This window comes from Schistocerca cancellata, chromosome 4, assembly GCF_023864275.1.
Source record: "Schistocerca cancellata isolate TAMUIC-IGC-003103 chromosome 4, iqSchCanc2.1, whole genome shotgun sequence".
Taxonomy (NCBI): Eukaryota; Metazoa; Arthropoda; class Insecta; order Orthoptera; family Acrididae; genus Schistocerca; species Schistocerca cancellata.
The window spans coordinates 462079378-462102091 of record NC_064629.1 but is presented as its reverse complement, the minus strand read 5'-3'; the positions used below and the strand labels follow the sequence as shown (position 1 = coordinate 462102091).

At 41.7% G+C, this 22714-nt stretch overlaps 1 protein-coding gene across 1 annotated transcript in view; it reads right to left on the bottom strand.

Annotated features, from left to right (window-relative positions):
• LOC126183704 (uncharacterized) overlaps window positions 1-7585 on the bottom strand; it is a 57616-nt gene extending 50031 nt beyond the window's left edge. Inside the window, exon 1 of the mRNA XM_049925887.1 lies at window positions 7524-7585. Coding sequence (XP_049781844.1) covers window positions 7524-7549 — 26 coding nt within the window. The 5' untranslated portion in view covers window positions 7550-7585. The remainder of the gene's footprint in view (window positions 1-7523) is intronic.
• Between the last annotated feature and the right edge of the window lie 15129 nt (window positions 7586-22714).

The following is a 22714-nucleotide window of genomic DNA, read 5'->3' as shown; positions in this document are numbered from 1 at the left end:
TTATTTACCTGAAATAGTCCGATATAGCTCTTAAAAATTTTCAAGAAAATAGACTTTTTAAAGTTTTCCGGCAATATTCAATATGCTAAAGCAACGTCGGTTTTTCTACACATGCTGTGTGGTAGAACGCTCGTCTACAACGTAGTGTTTTCAGGTTAAATTACTGGCTGATGCTACTTTTTAAACAGAGGTGCATAGCAATTTCGTGAAGTTTCATATGCCTAAATATTGAAAAACCAGTTGCGCTCGAGACTGGTAATCGATGGTTCTAGACTCCTTTCGGTCATTACATTTTTTTTTTTCGTTCAGTTCGAATACCTACCTTGAATGTGAAATTCATCAAATATATGCTACGTAACTTATCTAACAGTAATTTTTGATGAAAAACTGCTGGTCTTCATGTTCTAGTTACGTATCTCACACAAAAATCCAGTGTTTATTGCTGATATACATTCTTAATTACTGATCTTTTATAAAAAAGATTCTGAAATGAAAAAAAAACAATATGCTTCATGGGAATGTTCGTGGAACATGCACCTTTCTTTAAAATTATGGCCAGGGCTGGGAATCGAACCTGTGCCACACACGTGGTCGGCGAACATACCGAATAGCCAAACGGCCGGTCGAGAAACATTTACCATGCTTTAGCATATTTAAGACTGTCTGAAAGCTTCAAAGCCGATTGCCTCGAGAAATTTTGAGAATTTTATCTAACTGCTTTTGCTGATTTATGATTGAGTTCTGAACTTCACCTACAATATAATAAAAACACAAACACAAAAAAGGTTGCCATGTGGTCCCCTTGTAAGTGATCTCCCTGCCGTTCAAAGAACCTAGTTAGGTCATTAGATGAGGAACAGCCTCGCTGGTTACTATACTTCAGCGTATTGATATATTTTCCCGTATGTGCGCGATGGTCTATTGTTCATGTTCACTGATTATCAAAAGAACAACGGATTTCTGAGAAGCTTCAAAATTTTATTGTGGATCTGCATAAAGGTGCTATGTGAGAGCTGTTTTTCCTGTACCGAGAATACTAATTCTCTATAGAATAAAGTTCGGCTCTCACAGAACTCTGCTTTCAGGACATCAACATTTCAGTGCCATTATTCCGTTTGGGAGATATGGTTTGTACAAAGGTGCAAAGAGGTCACAGCAGTGTAACGGTGTAGATTTTTTTGAGAAAAAATCTAATCTGCATAATCTAACAGCTTTCAATAGATTTAAACATGACTGCGTACAATCCACGCTGAACGAGTGATGGAAAAATTGTTTAACAAGTGTAAGTAACTTTGTCCCTTCTCCATATAATCTAACTGCGATTGTTTTTTATAAAGAGTTTAATTCACGTTGATAAAATCTGTTTTTCGCTACAAATAATGAAAAACAGAATCGCTGCGTTATAATGACGTCGTATGACTGGGTAGAGACACCGCACTAAGTTAAGGGAAGTTTGCGTCACTAGAGGTGAGGCCTCAGCGCAGCTAGATAAAGATGCAGTGCAATGTCTGTCACTTATTGAAGGAACCATCTCAAACGTCACTGAAACTATCTAGTGAATGAGCGTATGAACCTAAATATGGAAGACTGGGTCCTCGACTTCAGCTGTTTCTAAATGCGGGTGAACTGTATACTACAAAGATATCTCGCTTGGTTCCTTCTTGAGTGATTGTGAAGGAAGAAATGTATTGGTCATATAATTTCACTATGGCATTTTTTTTCAAGCGATATCTATATGAAATGTGAATATTACTCCTTTAGTATAGAATGTGGTCGCCGTAACAGCTATAGGCGGAAAACTGGGAACTCATTTCACAGGTGTGGAATGTTCACGTGGAGTTTTCATTACCGTAAACTATAGTTTGATAGAAATTTTACATAAATTTTTTTAGCTTTACAATTTGCTCTTACTAACAACAGTTTTGATGCTGCAGTTGGCAGGTCTGTTATCTTACTTCGCACTAGTATGAAATACATTTGATGTGCGCCTCTTTAGATACACCAGATTTGATTCAGCATGCTTTAGTTTAAGTTTAAAGCTCATGGGACTCGTGTAGCGAACCAAATTACTGATGCACACAAATTACTTTCGGTTATTCGGTTAGAAACATTCCATGTAATAACAGAATAACAACTCCTGGTAGACATATCAGGTCAATGTTCATAGTTTGGTAGAGGAATTTGACGTGCGTTTCATATGCAGGTTCGTGAAAGCACAAAGGAAACGGGTATAGAGTGCTGGAATATTTTCTGGTATATAGCCACTATTCTCCGTTAAAACAGTATCAGGATGTGATGAAAATTTCTGCATTACATACTTACTACAATATCGACAAGACAGAAGTCAGGACATCTCAATACAGTTTTGAAGTCAGGACCATCGTTTTCAACTCTATGCATTAGTTGTATGATCAAAATCACTGCCTTGATTTATCCTGAGAAGTTTTTCAACAGTTTCAGTGAACATCTAGAGTCTCTCCTCCTGTCAATAGACGAAAATTTAGCCCCGTAGTGGCAACTGATGCCTTATGTACTTTTTTCTCTGCCTGGGGTTTGTTTTGTCAGCCTCTACACGCTCTTTTTACAACAAAAATGGTACTAGACTTCAATATACATAAAAACTTTTTTTAAACAGGTATTACTGGAAAAATGTTTACACCCCTTAGATGGTCTGTCGCATGTTTTTTACGTACTTGAACTTATCTGAGACGCCAGGTGCTTGCTGAGTTATTAGTATATCTATGAGGTGGATCCACTTCGACAGTATTCATTATAAACCTACAGTTTATTTTCAGCTCCATTAAGCACCTATATGAGTACAAATGAATGCTGTTTTCCTAGTAGGATTCCAACACAAAATTACTCATATGAATTATTGCATCGCCCCAGTTCCCCCAAACTCTGGAAGATAAACGTTGATTGTGGATATTTTATCACAAACATAGTCCCTTTGACTGTTCAGAGATGTCACTAAACCCGTCCAAAGATGTAAACAACCATGCATGAGCAGCGACTATTAGACGGAGGGGGTCTGACAGCCGATCAGTTCCAGTCATTCCACCGGGAAGGAGGTACACGGCTCGTGTTGTCTGTAGTTGAACCATGCCTTGACGGTCAACACCGCGGTTCGATCGCGTCCGCATTGTTACCTTGTGCCAGGAAGGGCTCTCAAAAAGGAAGTGTCCAGGCGTCTCGAAGTGAACCAAAGCGACGTTGTTCTGGCATGGAGGAGATACAGAGAGACAGGAACTGTCGATGACATACCTCGCTCAGGACGCCAAAGTGCTACTACTGCACTGGATGACCACTACTACGGATTATGGCTCAGAGGAAAGCTGACAGCAACGCCACCATGTCGAATAATACTTTTCGTGCATGATGTCGAGTTACGACTCAAACTGTGCGCAATAGGCTGCATTATGCGCAACTTCATTCGCGACGTCCATAGCGAGGTTCATCTTTGACACCATGCAGCTCGGTACAGATGGGCCCAATAACATTCTGAATTGACCGCTCAGGATTGGCATCACGTTCTCTTCAACGATGAGTATCGCATATGCCTTCAACCAGACAGTCGTTGGAGACGGGTTAGGAGCCAACCAGGTCAGGCTGAACGCCTTAGTCACGTTGTCCAGCGAGTGCAGCAAGGTGGAGGTTCCCTGCTGTTTTGGGGTGGTATTATGTGAGGCCGACGTACGCCGCTGGTGGTCATGGAAGGCGGCTTATCGGCTGTGCAGTACGTGAATGCGATCATCTGACAGATAGCGCAACCATATCGGCAGTATATTGGCGAGGCATTCGTCATCAAGGATGACAATTCGCACCCCCCATCGTGCACATCTTGTGAATGACTTCCTACAGGATAGCGACATGGCTCGACTAGAGTGGCCAGCATGCTGTCCAGACACGAACCCTTTCGAACTTGTCTGGGATAAATTGAAAAGGGCTGTTTATGGACGACGTTGACCCACCAACCACTATGGGGGGTCAACGCCGAATCGCCCTTGAGGAGTGGGACAATCTGGACCAACAGTGCCTTGATGAAATTGTGTATAGAATGCCACGACGATTACAGGCATGCTTCAGTGCTGTAAGAGGACGTGCTACTGCGTATTTGAGGTACCGGTGTGTACAGAAATCTGGACCACGACCTCTGAAGGTCTCACTGTATGGTGGAACAACATGCAATGTGTGGTTTTCATGAGCAATAAGAAGGGTGGAAATGATGTTTATGTTGATCTCAACTCGAATTTTCAGTACAGGTTCCGCAACTCTCGGAACTGAGGTGATGCAGAACTTTTTTTGATGCGAGTATTTTTCAGCTGAACAGAAGTAGCTGGCAAAGGCGGGCGTACTCAAGATGGACAGAGGAGACACACACACACACACCCCCACACACACACCCCCCCACACACCCGCGCGCGCCAAGCTAACTCGCATCCTACTCCGCCCGTCAGATGTATAAATTCAGCATCAGTTTGAAAAAAAGACAATGAAAGTAGAGTAGCAACAAGTGTGCCCGAAGTAGTTATGTATCACGAAACTAACTTGCGTTCGGATCCTGCTCACAGTATCTTAAACAGCTTACTGTTACCAGTATTAATACAGCATCGAAGGAACGCTTTTTCACAACTTGACTCTTGCGCCCCCTTGATGTATTGGTCAGTTTTCCTGGGGACATGGTATCACACTCGTGACCAAACATTTCTCATAACGTAAATCGAATTACACTGACTGAGCGCAGCTAAAGTTTCCAAATTAAGGACTGCAGGAGCTAAGACACTTGTATACGCTAGTTACGAGTTCAGAGCTATGTCACATACTGAGTCGTGCCGGAATGGAGTTACAGTCTTGCACATAGAATGCTAGTGAAACCATTTACCGACTAGTCAGCGTTGTTACTATGACTTTTATAAAAAGACGGCAGATTAGGAGGAAGAGTATCTTAGAGAATTGGTTTAGACGCATGCAAAATTCTAAACGCTTATCTCGGAATAACAGCATATATCGGGGACGAATAAAAATATCTTAGTTTTATCATCTGAAAACCAGTCACCAATGAGTTTTCACAATAAAATAAATATGGGAACGAGTTAAAAACGTTCAATATTTCTCGTACTCAGCATTAGTGAATGGATAGCGAACCCTTTCAAACTGATTACGCGGGACTCGTGGAAAAAAACCTGTACGGAAGAGCGAGAAACACAGTTACAATTTCTTGCTTAAATATGGAGAGCGAACATGTCTTAACTGATGTAAGGTAATGTGAAGACATGCCAAACTTTGTCTGCCTTTCACGGTAGAAAGGTGTTATGAGCAATTATTATAACGTATAGACTAAACAATGTTAAAGGTTCGGGGATAGGCATATAAGCTGTCAGAAATGCATAAAAATTGGACCTGAAAATGTAAGAATTCTGTCTACTACTGAAATGTTCTTATGAGGCTTTGTTTGATACTACGAAAGCGAAATACTCAAACCACGCCTGGACTCTGTATAATTTCCGGCTGTGGATATGAGAAATTCCAAGTTGTACGTGCAGTAAAACAATATATCAATCAAACTACGGAAGGTTGGAACTGTATGACGCTTCCGTCTGCAATGATTTAACAAATTCGCTTTCAGGTAACTTATCACGCGCGTTTCGCTTTGCTGTTTCGTCCTATCGTGGATCGTATTATTTCGTGATTCTGTGCTATTGGACCTGAAACGGTCAGTGATCACATACCAACAGAACGCGAATAGCCTTCATTAACTTCCAGAATAGGTATGTGAGCCCACGAACTGCTGAAATGCAATGTCGTGTGACGAGGGCCTCCCGTCGGGTAGACCGTTCGCCTGGTGCAAGTCTTTCGATTTGACGCCACTTCGGCGACTTGCGCGTCGATGGGGATGAAATGATGATGATGATTAGGACAACACAACACCCAGTCCCTGAGCGGAGAACATCTCCGACCCAGCCGGGAATAGTCAATAATATACCACCGCGAGTTCAGGATTGACAGGAAAACAAGGTGAATTATTCAACAGGAATTAACAGATACAACCTCCAAAATTAAATTCATGGGAGAAAGATCAGAAGCGTTTCATATCCATACTGGTGTTCGCCAAGGAGATGGAATGTGCCCCCTTCTGTTTAACATGGTTCTGGAAAAAATTGTGACATGGGAAAAGGAAATAAAAGGAATTCAGCTTGAGACTAAAAAAAAGCTGAGAATTAGGGTGAAGTGTCTGGCTTTCATGGACGATCTTGCTATTCTAACGAACAAGAGAGGAAGCCAAACTTGCATTGTAAAAACTTCACGAAATCTCTCAAAACTGGGCTACAAATCTCCTACGAGAAAACACAGTATATGGAAAACAAACCTGTAGATAAGCTCCCCATTACTACTCAATATGGGGAAGTGGCACAAGTTGCCCACTTAAGATATCTGGAAGAGATAATCCAACAATCAGGCCTGAACTCAATAGCCAATAAAGATAGAATCTCCAGATTACAAAAAGCATATAAGCTCACTTGGAATCACTATAATAAGAAATCTATTTCTGTCAATGTGAAACTGAGGCATTACAACACAGTAGTCCTACCAGAAGCACTTTATGCTACAGAAAATACACTGATTCATGGTCATACGAAGATCAGAGATTGAAAAGGAAAGAAAAATTCTGAGGAAAATATATGGACCAGGGTTTCTTGAAGGAATTTTGATGAGGAGGCCAACTAGAGAGATTTACAAAGACACTGAAACAGTAACAGACACCATTAGAAAGAGAAGGGTGAAATTTTATGGACCTATCAGCAGGATGAATTAAAGCAGGCTCACAAGACAAATCTTTGAGACAGTAAAAAAGACCAAAAACAAGAAAAAGTGGTTCACTGAAGCAGAAGACAAAGAACTGGGGATCACACAAGACAACAAACAATAGAGAACAGTTTAGAAACATAATACAGAAACACACAAACAAGAACATACGGAGAACAGAACGGGAAAAAGATGGTCGGAAGAACGCAAGAGAGAACAGTGAACGTATGAAGAGAATTTGGGAAGAACGAAGAAAGAAGAAGAAGAAATCATGACTACTCAAGTTCAATCGCTCTCTCAATAGGGAAAAATCGAAAATAATAATAATAATAACACCGCGACAATATAATGCATATCTTAAACTATCTACATACCCGATGATGCTTTGGTGCAACAAAGCCTAATTCGTCTGATGATAAATGAGAAGAAAAGACCCAACACTAAAAATTAACTAAGATGATTATTACATATACTTCGAGTTTGGTATGTTTCTATGCTGTTCTCTTTCTGTAATGTACTAAAATAAATTATTTGTTACCCGTATAAAACTGTTACCTGACCAATATCTTCTCACTGTTCCCAAAAAACTTTCCGAACAACAGCGCGTGCTCGAAATGCGAAGTATCGTAAAGCCGCGGCAAAACAATATTAATGGCCTATGCCCAACTGTCGAGCTTGTGGCGTGCATTCGTCAGGGAGCTGGAACGCCGGTACGGTACCTGGTGAGCAACGGCGCTTGCGACATGGCTAGCGTGTGGTCCCCGTGCTGCTGTCCACCCAGCTGCCATGCACTCACTGAGCCACTGTCGCTAACGACTTTACCTGCCTTGTGCGGCTTCCATCCCCTCCCGCAGACCCGAGCGTCGCTATTATTGAACGATTGTGTGGTCGCCGTAACGGGAAGTGTGTGTGTACTTAAGTCATCTGAAAATCCCCACGACTCTCTTTCGCTTATCTGTCAGGACTAGTCCTAACGACTCAGTCGGCCGAAGATGGGGGTCTTGCCTCGTTGAAGCCATTACAATAATCAAATGACTTTAAAGATGCCCTTCCGCGTTCCACTAGGACGAAAGTAACAAATAATAACCATTATATCATGACAATCAGATTCACACAAATTCAGAAATCATCCGGCCGCCCACGGTTATCTTCATTTGTGTAATCGCGATTATTATGTCAGCCTCAAAAACAAATTTTGCAGGAGTATCTTTTTTGGTTTCTGTTGTGAAATTATATTCGTTGGATTCCAAGACAAGAGCAAACTAAAGTACGTCTTTTAAATGAAGAGTTATTTCCTGTTACCTGCTAAAACTATCATTTTTCCCTACTAGAAGCTTATTTCAGCGTCGTTGCTGTTTTCTAGTAAGTTAAGCTGTTCATAATGTATGTACACACTCCATCTGTGTCTGGTTGCTATTTTCTTGCTGGCAGATCATGAGAGTACGTATTTCCCATAAGCTTAGGTACGAAAAAATAATAAAATTTAAGCTGCTAACAGGAAATAACTATTCATTAAAATGTTATACTTCTATCTATATTACGCTGCAGGTCCTACAATGGGCAAAGTAAGACTAGAGTTTAATGACTCATCAGTGACGAGAACATTAGGGATATTATAAGCTCTGATTGGGAAATGGAATTAGCCTTTTCTTTTTGAAAGAGAAACGACAAATCTAAATGGTCACCCGTGGATTTTAGACCCTCTTTAATGAGTACAATGTGCTAACTACTGCGGTAACTTTCTCTATGTATGTGCCACATATCTATAACAAATACAGGGTGTTTCTAAAATGGCTCTGAGCACTATGGGACTTAACAGCTGTGGTCATCAGTCCCCTAGAACTTAGAACTACTTAAACCTAACTAACCTAAGGACATCACACACATCCATGCCCGAGGCAGGATTCGAACCTGCGACCGTAGCAGTCGCGCGGTTCCGGACTGCGCGCCTAGAACCGCGAGACCACCGCGGCCGGCAGGATGTTTCTAAAATCATCTTATAAATGCTACTTTATCCATGTTGGATTCACTAGCTTCTTATAAATATTTAGGAAATAGAGGGCGCTTGGTGGATAACAGGTCGAACAGGAAACTGACACGTTCCGTTTTCCAGCCTCAGACAGAAATAAAGCAACGCGTTCAACTTTTCTGTGTGTTTTGTATGAAGGCAATAATAATCTGCTGGTGTTTATTACATTTGTAATCAACTAATTCGATATAAAAATGACCAATGCTGTGGCTATTTTAGTAGTGTAACAAGATGCTGAGATTGGGACAATCGGTTAAAGAAAACTACATCGAATTTGTAACGCGGCAGTGAAGATTGCACGTTTTGTATGTACCCAATTACTGTAGGTAAGGAACAAATTTAGCAGTTCCTAGACTCTCAGTAAATTGCTATCGTCCAGCAGTCTCGGGATAGTAGAGAACATGTTTTACATGTTTGCTCCTGGAAGATGGAAATGGTTCGTCTCTGAAAATTGGCTTCAGATCAGATCATTGTCTATCTGGTGTCGTTTAGACGTCAAAAACTTTCAAGGGAGTTTAGAAGTAACATCACAAGGCAATTAAAATGTAATTTGTCGGTCTTATGACTTTCCGTCTGGAGCTTAATTTTTCGCATACCAAATGACTTATGTTCACAAACTTCTTGAAGGCGGTAGTAAACTACCGAAACACGCGGTTCAATTTACTTCATTCCATGTAAAACCACTCACTTTTTTTTAAAAATCACGAACGATCAAGTTCGTCGCCAAGTATTTTTTCTGAAGTTTGAGAAACATATAAATTAAAACTGTCATTTCAATACGTATTTAAGGTTATCTGGGAGTCAAGATCATTCAGCGTTTATTATGTTACTGTCTTAGTCTTCACAACCCGGTGTTACTTGGAGTCTGGAGACAAGATGAAGTCATTCCGTGCGAAATATCGACGGTATAAGAAAGAGAGATTAGAATATGACGTACCGTAGACGACGTACTAAACAGAGGCGGAGCGCAAGCTCACGAATTGGAGAAGATGGTTAAAGAAATCGGTCATGTCCTATCCGAAGAAACCATCCTGGTTGGTTGATTCGGGAGAGGGGACCAAACAGCGTGGTCATCAGTCCGATCAGATTAGGGAAGGATGGGAAAGGAAGTGTGCCGTGCACTTTGCCAGAAGTGATTTAGGGAAATTACGGAAAACATAGATCATGATGGCCGGAGGCGGGTTTGAACCGTCTTCCTCCCGAATGAGAGTCCAGCGTGCTAACCACTGCGCCACCTCGCTCGGTGAACCATCCTGGATTCTTTCCATGAGCTATTTATTAAAAATACGAAAAACCTAAATCCGGATGGCCGAACGGTGATTTGAAGCGCCGTTCACCCAGAAGGGAGTCCAGTGGCTTACCACTGCGCCGACTCACAGAGTTGAGAAGACGGAAATGGATTAATCTACCATGTCTTTCATCGTCGTACCCGTCACGACAGATGAGTCCCCTTGCAATAAGATTTGCTAGGACAGAATATTAGTTTAACCTCCACCGATCGTGACGTTATCAGAAACCGACCACAAGCTAGGATCGGACAAAGGTGGGGAAGGAAATAGCTCATGTCCTTCCCTAAGTTACCATCACAGCATTCGCCTTCATTTAAGAAAACCGCCGGAAAACCTCAATCAGGAAGACCAGCTGGGGGATCTGAACCGTTGTCTATCCCAAAGCGAGTCCAGTATGTTAACCACTGCGCTGCATCGCTCGATGGAAATTTAGGGAGATTATGTGTACAATGAGCTGAACTGGGAACTAAATCAAGATCTTTGCCTTTAGCTGACACCGGTCTATACCTTCAGAGAGGTAAAGAGGTTATTGCTGAAACCAGTTCTCTCTTTTTTTTTCTTCAACGCCAGCTTAACCAGACAAAGCTGCGTAAAATAACGGTTTCTGAAATAGCCTATTTTCGGTTTATTCCTATTATTTCCTGTAAGAAACTTAGAAATCGAAAAGAGATTGAGAAATTTTGACTCTTTCAGTTTCGAGATAAATAGGATCAAAAAATTAAACATGCAAATAATAGAAAACTTGGTCCGTCCACCGTTCGCTGCTCTTCTTGAATAGTGATAAGTGGTTGACTAAAAAAAAATCCACCAGAATTCTCCTACTGATACTAATTTTTTTAAACTCTGCGCAAAAATCTTGTTTTAATTGGGGATCATATCACTATTTGGACATTACAAGTAGTGAGTGCTAAAGCGTGAAAGCTGAGGTTGAACTACACTCCTGGAAATTGAAATAAGAACACCGTGAATTCATTGTCCCAGGAAGGGGAAACTTTATTGACACATTCCTGGGGTCAGATACATCACATGATCACACTGACAGAACCACAGGCACATAGACACAGGCAACAGAGCATGCACAATGTCGGCACTAGTACAGTGTATATCCAACTTTCGCAGCAATGCAGGCTGCTATTCTCCCATGGAGACGATCGTAGAGATGCTGGATGTAGTCCTGTGGAACGGCTTGCCATGCCATTTGCACCTGGTGCCTCAGTTGGACCAGCGTTCGTGCTGGACGTGCAGACCGCGTGAGACGACGCTTCATCCAGTCCCAAACATGCTCAATGGGGGACAGATCCGGAGATCTTGCTGGCCAGGGTAGTTGACTTACACCTTCTAGAGCACGTTGGGTGGCACGGGATACATGCGGACGTGCATTGTCCTGTTGGAACAGCAAGTTCCCTTGCCGGTCTAGGAATGGTAGAATGATGGGTTCGATGACGGTTTGGATGTACCGTGCACTATTCAGTGTCCCCTTGACGATCACCAGTGGTGTACGGCCAGTGTAGGAGATCGCTCCCCACACCATGATGCCGGGTGTTGGCCCTGTGTGCCTCGGTCGTATGCAGTCCTGATTGTGGCGCTCACCTGCACGGCGCCAAACACGCATACGACCATCATTGGCACCAAGGCAGAAGCGACTCTCATCGCTGAAGACGACACGTCTCCATTCGTCCCTCCATTCACGCCTGTCGCGACACCACTGGAGGCGGGCTGCACGATGTTGGGGCGTGAGCGGAAGACGGCCTAACGGTGTGCGGGACCGTAGCCCAGCTTCATGGAGACGGTTGCGAATGGTCATCGCCGATACCCCAGGAGCAACAGTGTCCCTAATTTGCTGGGAAGTGGCGGTGCGGTCCCCTACGGCACTGCGTAGGATCCTACGGTCTTGGCGTGCATCCGTGCGTCGCTGCGGTCCGGTCCCAGGTCGACGGGCACGTGCACCTTCCGCCGACCACTGGCGACAACTTCGATGTACTGTGGAGACCTCACGCCCCACGTGTTGAGCAAGTCGGCGGTACGTCCACCCGGCCTCCCGCATGCCCACTATACGCCCTCGCTCAAAGTCCGTCAACCGCACATACGGTTCACGTCCACGCTGTCGCGGCATGCTACCAGTGTTGAAGACTGCGATGGAGCTCCGTATGCCACGGCAAACTGGCTGACACTGACGGCGGCGGTGCACAAATGCTGCGCAGCTAGCGCCATTCGACGGCCAACACCGCGGTTCCTGGTGTGTCCGCTGTGCCGTGCGTGTGATCATTGCTTGTACAGCCCTCTCGCAGTGTCCGGAGCAAGTATGGTGGGTCTGACACACCGGTGTCAATGTGTTCTTTTTTCCATTTCCAGGAGTGTATTTTCCGTGTTGCCCGTTTTTCATGGGCTACTAGCAAAAAAGGCACGTTATGTAGACACATGCAACAGATTAGCTACTTTCTATTTTTATTGTAACTATAATGAACTCTTACGTTTTCCCCCTATATTATGTCACAAGTTTATTTTGGTTTCTCCAGTTTTTAACCTTGTGAAGCAAATGGAGAATTGTACTTAATTGATGCACTATATAAAATACACTTGTATCCAAAGTTAAAGCAACGAACAGCTATTTCGCTCTCCTGTATATAATTCATGATATAATCATACAAACTGTCAACAGATGTCCGTACGGTCGTGTTCTGCACGGAAGACGGTATTCCTGTCAAGCGAAAACCACGCCGAAGATGATGCCATGGCACTATAAAATTGGATAATGTTTGCCCGATAGTCCCACATCCACAATCGCTGTATGCACTGTCACAAATGCTGCAATATGGCGCAGAGAATATGGAGGGCCATAAGAAGAATGGAAGCAGAACAGTTGCAAACTTATGTGGCCTGATGGCTTAATGTGAATCGTTCTGTTTGTCGAATGTGGTGACGATATATAGAGACCGAAACTGTATCCTGAACGCCAGGGTAGGGCCGACCACGTCTGACATCAGAAGAGTGAACCGTCTTTTGGCTTAAGGGTACGACGGTACCGCCTTAGTACTGCATGGCAGCTGGCGTATCACCTAGCAGCATCCAATGGTTCTGTTACAGCGAGGCAAACTGTGTGCAGAAGGCTTCTGCAGAGTGGCCTTTACTGTCTAAGACCTGCTGCTGTATGTGTACCTTTGACGCGTCTTCACAGAAGGGCACGTCTAGACTGGAGTCTTCAACATGTCACCTGGACGGTCTAGCAGGGCGCCAATCTGCTTTTCGCAGATGAGTCCCAATTTGATCTGGAGAGTCATTCTCGACGGATTCGCATCTGGAGGGAACGCAGAACAAGATTTGGGGACCCAGACTTTGTGGAAAGAGACCGAGATCGAGGAGGACCCATAATGGTGTGGGCAAGGATTGCGTTGACCATTCAATCATCTCTTCAGGAAACCTTACAGGTGAATCGGCAGGGTTTAACTGCTGTCAGGTATTGTGAAGAGATCTTTAGCCCTCATGAGCGGTTGCTGTTGGCCCATAATTCGTAACGATAGACTGTTTGACCTCATAGAGCACGGGTGGTTGACGTTTCGTGGGAAACTGAAGATAACGTACACATGGCGTTGCCTGCTTGGTCTCCCAATTGGAATCGCACACGGTATGTCTGGGATGCACTAAGGAGACTGGTTGCATCACGTTAGCGTCCACCAACCACTCTCTAAGACTAGTGAGCAGCTCTGCAGGAAGAATGGGCATTATTGCCTCAATATGAGATTGATGGCATCATTCACAGCATGCCCCGTCGTTGAAAGGTCTGTATCGCTGCCAGATGTGGTCCCACCCAATACTGAGCACATTAACCAGTTGTTTGAATGTGTGTGTAAATCCGTAAGTTGGGACAAACGAAGAACCTTTTTGTCTACTATTATGCGTTTTGCACTTGTTTAAGCTCTGTATTCTTTACATTGTGTTTACCTTTTTGTCACCTGTTTATACTGTTTTGTGGCAAAATACACGCAATCTTGCAATATTTCCGCTTGTCACTTTAATTTTAGACACTAGTGTGCTTCCAGACTAGGGATGGTGCCGTTCTATATTACAGCTGATGTTTGACACCAACAGTGACAATCGACCATATAACCCGGAAGGAGCAAGTCTTGCACATTGCATGTACACGCGTACCATCTAATACGCCACGCCACATCGTAACAGGTACATTATTGTCCCAGCCATGTGTTTGTTGCTCCTTTCGGTCGGAATTGTTATTTAAGTAGCACTGACCGGTTTTCCCATTCTCTATAATAACGCAATATTTTAAAGAAATTGAAACGTTACGAATAAAACTCACTCTTTATTTAAAAATGTTTATTTAAAAACTAAAAATTTTAGCACTGCTGCTACGGCTAATCAGTATTTTGACTTTTTACCCTATTACTAATAAAAATAAGAACACCTGTTATAACAGTGATCAAACAAATATCGAAAAATACCGTTTACTCAGATCTAAAATACCGGCATCGGTTTTAACCGGTCGGTTTTTCCGAACTCGATCTTCAAACCACGAGGACGATACAGCACTGCGCGGAACTGAAGTTCGTTCTGGGTGCGAATGCTTATGTCGGTGGGCACTGCACACGGCACTTATGACAAAAACGTATTGAAGTTGTTCTTACTGTGGTCTACACGTGACTAAGTTGTGACAATGTGGCTAAATCTGCATGAACTTTGCTTCTAATGTCCTAGTGTTTCATTTACATGAATGTAAAGGGTTCGTTACGCATCGAAGAAAAAGGTCAGCGTTTAACCTCCCATCGACAGCAAGATCATTAGTGACAGCACTGAATCAGATGTACGTCGACATTGGAAGAAAAGTGGTCTCTGTCTATGAGAAGGAAGCTTTTGATAGTGTATCCCACTCAAGGTTACTACGAATATTGGAAATATACAAAGTACAGGGTTATTACAAATGATTGAAGCGATTTCACAGCTCTACAATAACTTTATTATTTGAGATATTTTCACAATGCTTTGCACACACATACAAAAACTCAAAAAGTTCTTTTAGGCATTCACAAATGTTCGATATGTGCCCCTTTAGTGATTCGGCAGACATCAAGCCGATAATCAAGTTCCTCCCACACTCAGCGCAGCATGTCCCCATCAATAAGTTCGAAAGCATCGTTGATGCGAGCTCGCAGTTCTGGCACGTTTCTTGGTAGAGGAGGTTTAAACACTGAATCTTTCACATAACCCCACAGAAAGAAATCGCATGGGGTTAAGTCGGGAGAGCGTGGAGGCCATGACATGAATTGCTGATCACGATCTCCACCACGACCGACATGACTGTCTTCGGGTGTCAGGGCTTGTAGCAATTGTAAACGGTAAGGCTTCTGCTTTAGCCTTTTCCGTAAGATTTTCCAAACCGTCGGCTGTGGTACGTTTAGCTCCCTGCTTGCTTTATTCGTAGACTTCCGCGGGCTACGCGTGAAACTTGCCCACACGCGTTCAACCGTTTCTTCGCTCACTGTAGGCCGACCCGTTGATTTCCCCTTACAGAGGCATCCAGAAGCTTTAAACTGCGCATACCATCGCCGAATGGAGTTAGCAGTTGGTGGATCTTTGTTGAACTTCGTCCTGAAGTGTCGTTGCACCGTTATGACTGACTGATGTGAGTGCATTTCAAGCACGACATACGCTTTCTCGGCTCCTGTCGCCATTTTGTCTCACTGCGCTCTCGAGCGCTCTGGCGGCAGAAACCTGAAGTGCGGCTTCAGCCGAACAAAACTTTATGAGTTTTTCTACGTATCTGTAGTGTGTCGTGACCATATGTCAATGAATGGAGCTACAGTGAATTTATGATATCGCTTCAATCATTTGTAATAGCCCTGTAGATCCTAAATTGATACAATTCCTAAGCATAGTAATGAAAAATTGGAAAACCACACTTAATATCCAAACAAATTCAAATAATATCACATCACAGCCAATACAGATTAAGCGTGGAATATACCAAGGAGACTCATTAAGTCCTTTCTGGTTCTGCCTTGCTCTGAACCCAATATCCAACATGCTAAATAATACAAATTATGGATACAATATTACTGGAACATACCCACACAAAATCACACATTTGCTATACATGAATGATCTAAAACTACTGGCAACAACAAATCAACAACTCAACCAATTACTAAAGATAACCGAAGTATTCAGCAATGATATAAAGATGGCTTTTGGAACAGACAAATGTAAGAAAAATAGCATTGTCAAGGGAAAACACACTAAACAAGAAGATTACATATTGGATAACCACAGCGACTGCATAGAAGCGATGGAAAAAACATGCCTATAAACATCTAGGATACAGACAAAAAATAGGAATAGATAATGCAAATATTAAAGAAGAACTAAAAGAAAAATATAGACAAAGGCTAACAAAAATACTGGAAACAGAATTGACAGCAAGAAACAAGACAAAAGCTATAAATACTTATGCTATACCAATATTGACCTACTCATTTGGAGTAGTGAAATGGAGTAACACAGACCTAGAAGCACTCAATACACTTACACGATTACAATGCCACAAAGATAGAATACATCACATACATTCAGCAACAGAAAGATTCACATTAAGCAGAAAGGAAGGGGATTTATCGATATAAAAAACCTGCATTATGGACAGGTAGACAATTTAAGAAAATTCTTTCTAGAACGAGCAGAAACTAGCAAAATACACAAAGTAATCACTCAAATACATCGGCTACACCACTGAAATTTAATAAACACTTCTACAACCATTTAGATCACATAACATCAACAGATACGAAGAATGTAAATTGGAAAAAGAAAACACTACATGGCAAGCACCCGTATCATTTAACTCAGCCACACATCGATCAAGACGCATCCAACACATGGCTAAGAAAAGGCAATATATACAGTGAGACGGAAGGATTCATGATTGCAATACAGGATCAAACAAACACCAGATATTATAGCAAGCATATTATTAAAGATCCCAAAACCACAACAGATAAATGCAGACTTTGCAAACAACAAATAGAAACAGTAGATCACATCACAAGCGGATGTACAATACTAGCAAATACAGAATATCTCAGAATACATGACAATGTAGCAAAAATAATACATCAACAGCTTGCCTTACAACATAACCTTATAAAACAACACGTTCCCACATACAAGTATGGACCACAAAATGTACTTGAGAATGATGAATACAAATTATACTGGAACAGAACCATTGTAGCAGATAAAACACCACATAACAAACCTGATATCACACTCACCAATAAAAAGAAGAAATTAACACAACTAATCGAAATATCCATACCCAATACAACAAATATACAAAAGAAAACAGGAGAAAAAATTGAAAAATACATCCAACTGGCTGAGGAAGTCAAGGACATGTGGCATCAGGATAAATTTGACATTATACCAATTATACTATCAACTACAGGAGTCATACCACACAATATCCACCAGTACATCAATGCAATACAGCTACATCCAAACTTATATATACAACTACAGAAATCCGTAATTATTGATACATGTTCAATTACCCGAAAGCTCCTAAATGCAATGTAACATATACCGTACAGTTAAAAGTAAGTCACGCTTGATCAAGGTCCGCGTCACTTTCCATTTTTGACCAGACATAACGTCTGAGAAAAGAAAGAAATAATAATAATAATAATAATAATAATAATAATAATAATAATAACAACAACAAAGACCTGATGTGTGAAATTTGCTTTTCAGTCGGTGTTTTAGATATATACGGACAAATAGTGTTAATAAATCTAATGTTACTTTTACACGCTACTCGCTTCCTGCCAGCGCAGTACTAGGAAATCGTTAATTCAAAGACTATAAAAGTTTTTTGTTTTTAATATTATTTAAATTTAATTAATCCTAACTGCTTATTCTTGTCGCTGGGAGGCCAATGTCGTAGTGTTGGCTGTCACACACTTATATAAGCGTGACAGTTTTCTCGTTTTGCATTATTTGTCACGGTCAATCCGAGTGCAGGACATTCTTTGGTAAGATTTTGTGCTACTGCACGCGCCTTGTAGATGTATTTATAATTCAGTCGTGTAGTTAATCTAAGATCGTGGAAAGTGTGTCAATGACTGGTCTATTGAGGATGATGTGATTTTCGTATCTTGCTATTAGTTTTCCAAGTCTGTACGGAGGGGACACTTATGTCATGTAAGTCACATCTTTTCTTGGCGTTAGAGGTGGTTGGTTGCCACTGGTTTAGTCGTACTTTCCAGAGGGCAGCAACGTATTCATCAATCAGTCTTATGAAGTTATGTATTGACGTTCTGTCAAAGTAGCCGCACAATCGTCCCTGTAGCTGCCAATGGAGTTCGACGTTTCCTGGCTTGTTGAGTGGGTACTGTAGGTGCGTCTTTATGTTTAAGTGCTTGTTTCAGGTCAGTCAGTTCAGGGTAATGCTGACAAGTCGAGTAACTATTTAACCTAAAACTAACGTTAGGCTGGTAAGTTCCTCTGCAGGTTGTGTTCACTTTACACAATAAATAAAACAGTACCCTAACTGACTTCGAATAATTTAGATTCAGCATGAGGGTCCTTAGTGAGTTCCTCTTTTTCGTACGTTCATCAGCACATTACATTTTCACTTTGCATAAGTCACACCAAATACGTCCAGTTCTGAGGGTTTTTTCTGGATGTGGAAGTCAAAGATTTGCATTTTATTTAAGTGAAATGCAACGAAAGAACATTACCAAAGATTATTGTACTACAGTACTATTGGTAATTATAAAATACCCACGGCAATTTTAGAAGTTCTGTAAAAATACTGTTCAAAGGATTAGAATTAGATACTCAACAGAAAGTTTCTTAATTCACTTAAACTCTAACATATTACCTACAACATATTTAATATGTTCTGGTAGGTTGTTGAAAACATGTTACCCATTTATTTGACTCCATTCTGTCCTGCTGCTGTAATGAAGCACTGACAAGGCGAAATGACAGATTTTCGAGATCAGGTAACCTTTAACGAAGCTGTGTTTTGCGAGACTGGGAAGGTGTAAGACAAATTAATTGATGCGAAGTACAGAATTGCATGTATGTTCTATTATAGGAGATGCGATATTTGTAACAAATTTCACGCTGTAGTTCATGCTTCAGACGAAAAACATACAAATTTCGTCCAATGCAAACAAAATGGTTTTATTCTTGTTCACTCCTACTCCACAATGAGAAAAAACACGAGCTGCGTCAAACGAAAACTGGATACAGAGAAACGTCACTGTTTTATCACTGTAACGAGAAAAGCGCGCTATTTCTGTATTCACTTGGTCATAGCAACTTGCGGTAATATGCGAATAGTTAGTTGTACAGCTTATCATTCATTTCTGTAACGTATTTTAATAATTAATCATCATTTACAGAGTGCACTTTATCCTCATAATATACGAAAGCAACGTTGTCAAAATTTCGAAGCAATCAGTGAAGACCTTTCAGAAATTTAGGATTCTGAACAAGCGAAAATTTACATTTTTATTTATATAGATAGCAGTGCTGCTAGTTCCAGGAACTCTTGTTGCAAAGAGTCGACGGGAGTTATGTGAAGTGACAAGGAACTCAAACATAGCTCTAGAATACATATGATCTGGAAAATCAAAATTAAATACTGGTTCCTTATTTTTAATACAGATTAAGAAGTTTAATAACGCATCATGTTTTTCGCAAACACCATCTGATCGAAAGTATCCAGGACCCGTATGTAACTCTGAATTGGCCACTAGATGTCACGAGAGGCTGATCCACCAGCATAAAATGAGGCGGGATATATTATGTTTTCAGTAGACTCTCAGTAACAGCAGAATGGGTCGGTCACGAGAGCTCAGTGACTTCGAACGTATATCACTTATTGGATGTCACCCAAGTGACAAATCCATTAGTGACATTACCAACCTTTTACAGCTGCTTATCACGACTGCTGGTGATGGGATTGTGAATTAGAAACGCGAAGAAGCAACCACAGCTAAACCAAGACAAGGCTGACCCATGTACCAGTGCTGATGGACAGGGACCGTCTAAAATTTTGGTTCAAATGGCTCTGAGCACTATGAGACTCAACTTCTGAGGTCATCAGTACCCAGACTTACAACTACTTAAACCTAACTAACCTAAGGACATCACACGTATCCATGCCCGAGGCAGGATTCGAATCTGCGACGGTCGCAACAACGCGGTTCCGGACTGAAGCGCCTAAAATTTTGGAGGGTGGTTGTAAAAAATCTAATGAAATCAGCGGAAGGAATCTAGGGATCTAGAAAAGACTGGTGTACAGTGGCTGAGCAGCTCTTTGTATAACATTTTGCTGTACACTCAATCAGCGGCGCCTGATGTGGTGTAAAGAGCGACGCCACTGTCCAGTGGAGTGGTGAAGTATGCTGTATCCTGCGGCAATCCAGTGGAACTATTTGGGGGTTGGCGAATACCTGAAGAACGTTTCCTGCCAGAACGTGTAGTCCCCACAGTGAAGCAAGGAAGAGGTAATGTTACGGTATGGTAGCGTTTCATGGGCAAGGTGTGCTCCTCTTATTGCGCTTAAGAAAATGCTATATACGGAAGGATATGAACACATTTTACAGACTTGCGTACTGCGTAAAGGAACAGTTCGGATAAGATGACTGTATATCACGACACTGCACGCTGTCGTAAATCTGTGAGGTAACGAGTCACGACCCGAACCCAACGGAACACCTTTGGTATGAGTGAGAGCGTGAACTTCGCTCCAGACCCCAGTGTGAAACATCACTACGTTCTCTGGTTTCGGCTTTTGATGACCAATGGGCTGCAGTTCCTTCACATACACTCAGACACTTAAAAAAAAAGTGCTGTCATGAAGGTGAAGGGTGGATACACCTCTATATTAATGACCACTAATAGGTGTCCAGATACATTTGATCAGACAGTAACTCAGAACTATCAGATCGAGCCCTATTTGTTATGGCTATCTGTGTTAACTTTCCATGAGATTCTATTTCTGCAGGACAAAGTTTAAAATACCCCTCAGCAAAAACTGTTAATTCAGTTTGCATTGGGCGCAGGCGACAATGATTATTTCGCTAACTTTTTTTCCACTCATGATGACACTCAAGGTATTTAATAGTACAACGGTGTCAAATTTCGGATACGGTTTTATTATAAACTGAAGTTTTCCATGTTACCGTATGATACGTTACTTTGACGTATTTTGACTGCCCTTAGCCCAGATACTAATAATACATCGAGAGATGATGTGCAGTGATTAAGTCGTGACTCTTGTTCAGAAGGAAGGCGGTTAAAATCTTAGTCAGATCATCTAGATTTAGGTTTTCCGTGATCCCCTCTTGTTCACGTAAGCCGAATAGCTGGGTGGCTCGTTTGAATAGGACACGGCCGATTTCATTCCCACACTCCTCTGCGACACAAACTTGCATTTTGTCTGTCTGATGTGGTCGCTAGAAAGGTAAAACCAAACAGTCCGTTTTAATTATGCGAGAACTTCCCGGAAACCTTAATTTTGGAGATGACTACGTAGGACTTAAGTTTAGAATTTTACATGTCGTCGACATTTAGGTCATTACTCAGTATCAGTAATCACGGACTGGATAAGAATGGGGGGAGAAAATGACTGCAGCCTTTGAAAGGGACAATCCCGGTGTTCGGACTATCAGTTGAAAGATTCTACACAAGACATGGTTCTTCCAGTGTATTATTGCAACTGTCTTTTTTTATATTCGCCAATTTCAATTTCACGTTTCTAATACATACTCTTACGCTGTACATAGTTGCAGAAGCGAGTCTCCGAGGATATAAAAAGCTATTGATATGCATGGATATAAAAAGTCCGTGATGATCTTCATTTGACTTTCACCCCGATAACTGCGTAGAGTTGCGACACGCTGACACTGATACACCAAGCGAGACGATAATATTCACGGCCTCGCGTAATCCTGCTCTCGCAACTAACTTACACGTCTGCTGTTTGCTACACTTGTTCTAGCCGCCCGTAACTCGCTTCGCGATAGCACCAATATAGAAATACTGTCGCGAACATTCCAGCGCATGGCCTTCTAGGAACAGAGAAAGTATTATCTTCGACAAGAAGTTAGCTATTTGACTCCAGTGGCTTAGAGTACATCGATGGTTAACATAGTTTCCCATTATATGACTTGTGGCAAAAAATTCGCAGGAATGAGTATTATCTCTACAAATATTTAGATCAATCCTAGTACAACACAAACCTATTTGATGAAAAATTATTTATTAATAAAGAATAAAGAAATTATAATTGCTCCTTTCTGCTTTATTGTCTTAAATTCTGAGACAACAACTAATGAAGAGGACAGGCGAGGATGAAAAGCCAAGTAAAAAATACACAGGGTACAACAAGATAGAAATGGGACACCAGCCGAGAATCTTGTTTCTGGCTAGGAACTCTCCTAAAACTTGAGCTATCCAGAAACGTCTCATGTCCCAGTTCATAACTTCAGTATTTTAATCTCTCTTCTATTTCATCTCCGAAACCTGGTAGAGGAACTCTGAAGTAGGCCTCAAGTCGAGCCTGAATAGC